The sequence below is a fragment of the Sinocyclocheilus anshuiensis genome, unplaced genomic scaffold (genome assembly GCF_001515605.1).
Source record: "Sinocyclocheilus anshuiensis isolate Anshui unplaced genomic scaffold, SAMN03320099.WGS_v1.1 scaffold1647, whole genome shotgun sequence".
NCBI classification, from domain to species: domain Eukaryota; kingdom Metazoa; phylum Chordata; class Actinopteri; order Cypriniformes; family Cyprinidae; genus Sinocyclocheilus; species Sinocyclocheilus anshuiensis.
The window spans coordinates 428,554-434,246 of record NW_015549848.1 but is presented as its reverse complement, the minus strand read 5'-3'; the positions used below and the strand labels follow the sequence as shown (position 1 = coordinate 434,246).

The 5,693-nt window shown below is 36.8% G+C and overlaps 1 protein-coding gene across 3 annotated transcripts in view; it reads left to right on the top strand.

The window, feature by feature from the left end:
• Nucleotides 1-3,743, top strand: part of LOC107660898 (protocadherin alpha-C2-like) — an 8,468-nt gene extending 4,725 nt beyond the window's left edge. The window contains exons 2-3 of one of the 3 annotated variants that reach the window (XM_016450331.1): nucleotides 906-941; nucleotides 2,294-3,743. In XM_016450331.1, coding sequence (XP_016305817.1) covers nucleotides 906-917 — 12 coding nt within the window. In that variant the 3' untranslated portion in view covers nucleotides 918-941; nucleotides 2,294-3,743. The other 2 variants (XR_001631053.1, XM_016450330.1) reach the window with 2 other exon arrangements.
• Nucleotides 3,744-5,693: the final 1,950 nt, after the last annotated feature.

Genomic DNA, 5,693 nt, shown 5'->3' with positions numbered 1-5,693 from the left:
CGCGCACACACACACACACACACACACACAAACAAAGCACACTACAGTGGCCCCACGAATATCTGGATAGTTCAGTCAAACTTTGGCAGTTGCTGCTTGGTTTGCATGAGTTTTATTGCATAAACGAACAAAGTATTTATTTATTTTTTTTATATTTTAAAGTGTGGCTTCAGTATCCAAAAACTTTTGGGTCCACTGTGTTTCTTAGCATTGGCATAAATTCCTTGCAGTAGCACTTGTGCGACGTCAAGCAACGTATAATTTGTTATTTTCGTTTTGATTTATTTTCCATAAATGTAGTGAACATGGATAAATAATGTTTTATTTACTGAACATGATAAATTTGAATTTGATTAGGCACTTGCTATTTTTTTTTTAGCTTTGTTTATTTGTATGATCATGATTTTTTTCTTTTGCATTTGTTTAACTTGTTCTCTTCTGTTAGAGAGTGTTACCTGAAGGACAGGTAAGTCATTGAAAGACAAAATGAGGAAGTCTTTAACTTTTCCCTTTTTTGTGCAGCCTTTTTTCATGTAAACAATGTATTTTAATCTGTCTCTCCTCTCATGCTCTCATTCTTAGTGCTTCTTTTTGAATTGTATAATGTAATTTGTTTTGCTTCATTTGTTATGCATTAACATTTTTTCACATGTGTAGCAGGTTACCTGGAGTCCCTGTCTCAGACAACAATGTTTAAAAAGAGGACAACAGAACATCATTTCTTGATTTGATTTGTTAGTGCACTGTAGATCTAAAAAAACAAGCTTAGACTGGTATAAATAAGTAAAGATCAATGTGAATCGAGGTTTCATTGACAGAAACGTGTTCAGTGAAATTCATCAAAATGATTGTGCTGAAAGCTAAATATTGAAATGTATGTCTCTGTTTTTGTTTCCGTTTTAAAGTACTCAAAATGAACGAGGTCCCCTCTCCCGCTGGAGGTATGCAGCCCTGACTTCACCATCCTCTCGATTTCTGGAGAGCCTGATCCCAGGGCCCACTGACCTTTACTGAAATATATGTGACTCTGTGTGTTTCTCTTTGTGGTTGGTGGTTTTTGTCAGTGGAGTTTGCCTTGTCCTGTTGTAGGAGGAGCCAAGGAGCCAGTTTATACAACTGAATTCAAATCAGTTTTGTTCAGTTTAGATGCAGATAAATGCTTTAACAGGTCAACACTCAGTTTGACATTTCACTTGGTCTTCTGAGCTTTTTAGATGTACAGGCTGCTAGATTTAAACTTTGCAGTCTTTATTTGTTACTTGTGGAACTCAATTGTTAAACTAAACTTGTACCTTTTTTCAGTACAAATTATGTTATGCAGCCTCACAAACCCCACCTTTTATAGACACCTGTGACCAGCAGAAATGCTTATAATAACTGATTCTCTATGGTTTGATTGACAGTGGCTGGGGTGAAAGTGTTGCTCATATAAATTTATCCTGCCAAAATACATTACTTAATCAGTTAAAGAAAGTTCATACAGAAGTAAAAATTGATTATTTGCTCACCCTCATGTCTTTCCAAACTCAAATGATTTTCTTTGTTTTGTGGAAGAATGTTTATGCTGCTCTTTTTCTCTACAATGGTAGTGACAAGGAATGGAGGCTGTCAAATTTCCCAACAAATATTAAAAACCAAGTGATTATTATCTTTAAATGTTCTTGACAGTGTCTGTTTTCATTCACTTTCATAGTCTGAAAAAAAAAGCATCTAGGACATTGTTTTTTTTTTTTTGTTGTCCACAGATGAAAAAGTCAACGTTTTGAAATGACAGATGGGTTAGTAAATGGCAGAATAATGTTCCCTTAAACACTGATTAGGAAGATTGTTTTTAGCAAATATGGCTCTAGTGCATGATCTGGTTTTTAATGATATATGTACTGACTGTTCATCTACTAAACATCATTGAGCTCCTCAGCTTGTTTGTTGGATGGTTTGTCTACTTGTGTGTTTGAATGGTTGGTGAATTGACTGGTGGATTCCAATTTCACATACTGGTTCTGTTGAATTTCTCTTCACAAATGAATCAGAGTGATGCAAAACAAATTACAGCCAGTTTTCAGCTCGCTGCCCTTCCATCACCCCAACCACCCGATATCTGAGCATGGTTCTCATTGATCAACCCACCCACCGTCACCTGTCAATCAAACCAAGGTTCCACCTTCCGTTTTGCCTGAAGCCTTTAAGTGACAGGCCTTGGTTGCATGAGATGTGTTCAGATTCTGGCCTCTCACTAAGTGAGTAATATCTGAAGTCTAGCCTCTTACGTCCAGTATTTCTTTCTCGTTGACAGGCATCCACCACCACCAGCAGCAGTTCCACCTGAGAATGATCCTCCCAACCATATTGCCAGAGCAACGTATGAAAAAAGTTCCATCAACCTGCATGTCTGTCCACCTGTATCCATCATATTCCCCTGCACCATCATACAACCCTGAACCCAACCCTGAATGATGCCTACATCTTCACATCAGTGTTTGGAGAGTTTGCCCTGGTCTGACCAGAGGAATGACGAAGATCTTTTGCCTATGATACTAAGAGATAGCCTGACTGGTCAAGATTGGACTTGGACTGGATCTGTGAACACACACACACACACACACACACACACACACACACACACACACATGCATGTCTTCAAACAGCACAGCTCATGTCTTTATCAAATAAACTGTTCTGCAAAACCAGTATGCTTGTGTTTGCATGGTTAGAGTTCCCCTATATTTCTTTGTTATATTTAGTGACTGGTAAAGACATTGGGGAGAGAAATTATTAACAGAATATTCTCATATGAACTGGTGTGGACACTGAATTGCAAAAAAAAAAAAAAAAAACATTTTTAATCAGTAGACACTAATGACATGGGATTTTTTTTGCAATGTGAATTATATTAAACGAGCACAAAGAGGATTAAATGATTCAGTCATGTTGAGAGATGGAGTGTGGACCTTTTGCTAGACTGAATTTGGACACTGAAAGCTTCTCTTTCCCTGCAATGGATGTATAAAGCCTTTCTTATGTGTTTTCTTGGATCTCATAAAGAATTCTATCAGAATAATGCAAGTATTATCCAGTGTATTCAGAAGAGGTCACAGCAAATTTGATTTGTGGTGCCGTATAGTCTTTGCTTATCTCTGTAATGTTGTATTATGTCTGTATTGCTGTTTGTGTTGGTATTTTTACGTTTCAGTATGTAAAGAATCAAGTTGAATCTAAGCACTGATCTGACTCAGAAAGTGTAGAGTATCATTGTAGTTATGATCTCTCCTAATATGATCATAGAGTGTAGTGGAGGCTGTAAAATCATCATGACTGCTTCCTCTGTGGTGTCTGGTGACATTCATGAATGCACAAACGCAGACACAGCACAGTGATGTCATAGTGCAGACATCTGAAGGTCACAGCGGTTTCTAAGATGAGTTTAGGAGATTCATTAAGTAGCCTCTCCCTGATGCCCAAGATTTCTGTCTCAGATAAAAACCCACTGACTTCTAATAGAGACTGTTAAACAGCGAGTTCCTTCATTTTGTCCTTTATAAAAACACCACAATATTTCAGAGATTAACCATCAGACTTCATTAAATCTTTGAAATAAGGCTAAATGTAAAGAGCACTCAAGGTGGTGGATGGGTTTTATTTGCTTTAAAATAAGAAAAATGACTAATGAACTGCTAATGTTTACTTATCAACTGTATAATTATCTAATATTAGGAAATGTGTTTAATATTCATGGAAATGCTTTGGGAAAAAAATGAACCATTGAAATGCACTAGCCAAATATTATTTTCTCTTCTCTTTATTTTCAATTTCTGATGTTAATATTGTGTATTAGTATTAATGCATTAATATAAACTTTCATATTGCTGCTTTTTTATTGTTGATATTTTATATGTGCTGGCTATATCAGTTGTGCAGTATATGGACATCAATATTTTATTTCAGTGAACAAAATGGTATTGTTGTTTTTCTGATAGTTTCCAGCCTTTCTGCAGTGTCATTTATTCCTAACTTCCTGAGGGTATGGCAGTTTTCCCAGGCAGGTCAAAAGGTCAGGGTGTCATGGGGTCAGTTCAGTGACTGGCTCGCTCTGAAATGCACAGCATGTGTGTTTTGTCAAAGCAATGCAACATTACAAAATTCATCTGCCCAATTCTCATTCGATTTTCTGTTTTAGAGAAACAAATGCTGGATGTTTACATGTGGTATTTTAAACAGGAAGTAATCATTTTAAGGCTCTTAACTAGCTGTCTCAGAGGATTGGCTAATGCTCAGACATGAGCAGTGTTGTAAGATAACATTATGTGAGACAATCAGAGAGAAAGAAAGATACATTTTAGTAGAATGACAAAATATTAAAGTTCAATATGTCTGTCAGTGTGAGCAGCTGTAAGTAGGTCACTCGTCTCTCACTGCACAGAAAAGTGGCTAGAATTCATTTACCCAAAAGCCTAATTTTGTGATATAAAAATGGACTACCTATATACAGCACTGCCCTGTAGTCCCATATATTTCCTTTTCATTCCCCCGCTATCCAATTAATCTTTATACAGTTAAGCAAATGTTTTTCTAATTCATCTTCTACCAGCAGTTGTGCTCTAAAGCAGACAAACTGCCTACTTAAAGCTAAACACATCCATGATCTGCCTTAGAGAAACTACCAGACCCTCTTTGCTCATGAGTATTTACTGATGTATTTGTACTGCATATTTACAATAGATAAAAACTTAATTGAAAATAATGTGATTTCTGTCATTCTCCATGTAATTCAGAAGTACATAACGTTGATGGGACATTGCATTTGTAATATGATTTCAGATTTTAAATGACTTCTCAGTATGTGAGTAGCAATGATCCTGTAGCCCAATTGAACACATGCACTCAGGTAAAAAAATAAAAATAAAAACATGTTGTTTGTACAGTATACTATTATGATTATCTTTTAAACCGGGAAGAGAAAGACAGTGTTTATGATTATGACTTATCTACCTTCTGATCATCAGTGATACAATCAAAGTGACCTATATGAATCTTCTTTCTTTGCATGATTCTCATCTGTGTGCGGTGGTAGGTGAGTGTGCTTTTGTTTGGGTGGGTAAAAATGAGGTCATCACTGCAGATGATGTAATGCATTGCAGAAAATCAGGCAGACCACATTTCATATCTGAATTTTTTTATTTAGATGTAAAACTCACTATAAAACCACACTTGGATTCTCATCACAAACTCTTTTTTTCTGTTAATCCTAACAAATGTTAAATAGAAATAATAAAGCATTAACCACTGCCCTGGCTGGCTTACTGCCTGGTTCTGGTTCTGTGATGTGGGTCAGAACAAACCGAAAAAACACACAAAAAAAACAAGTAACTGCTCTTTGCTTCTCTTTTCCTCCTGACCCAGATTTCTCTCCTCCTGCCTTACAGCACAGAGAGAGACTGCAGCACTATTAAAAACTACCGCAGCAGACACACACACACACACACACACACACACACACTTTTCATTTGTCATACACATTTGTCCTCAGCATTTTATCATAAAGTTCCACACACACACGCACACACACAAATATCCCTGTTGTCAAGCCTTCTCTAAACCACAATTCAGCTAACTGTGTCACCATCAAAACAGCCATGCTTTCCTGAAACACTGCAGAGGAAAAAGGCCTCAATCTGAGAAATCCAGCTGACTGCTGG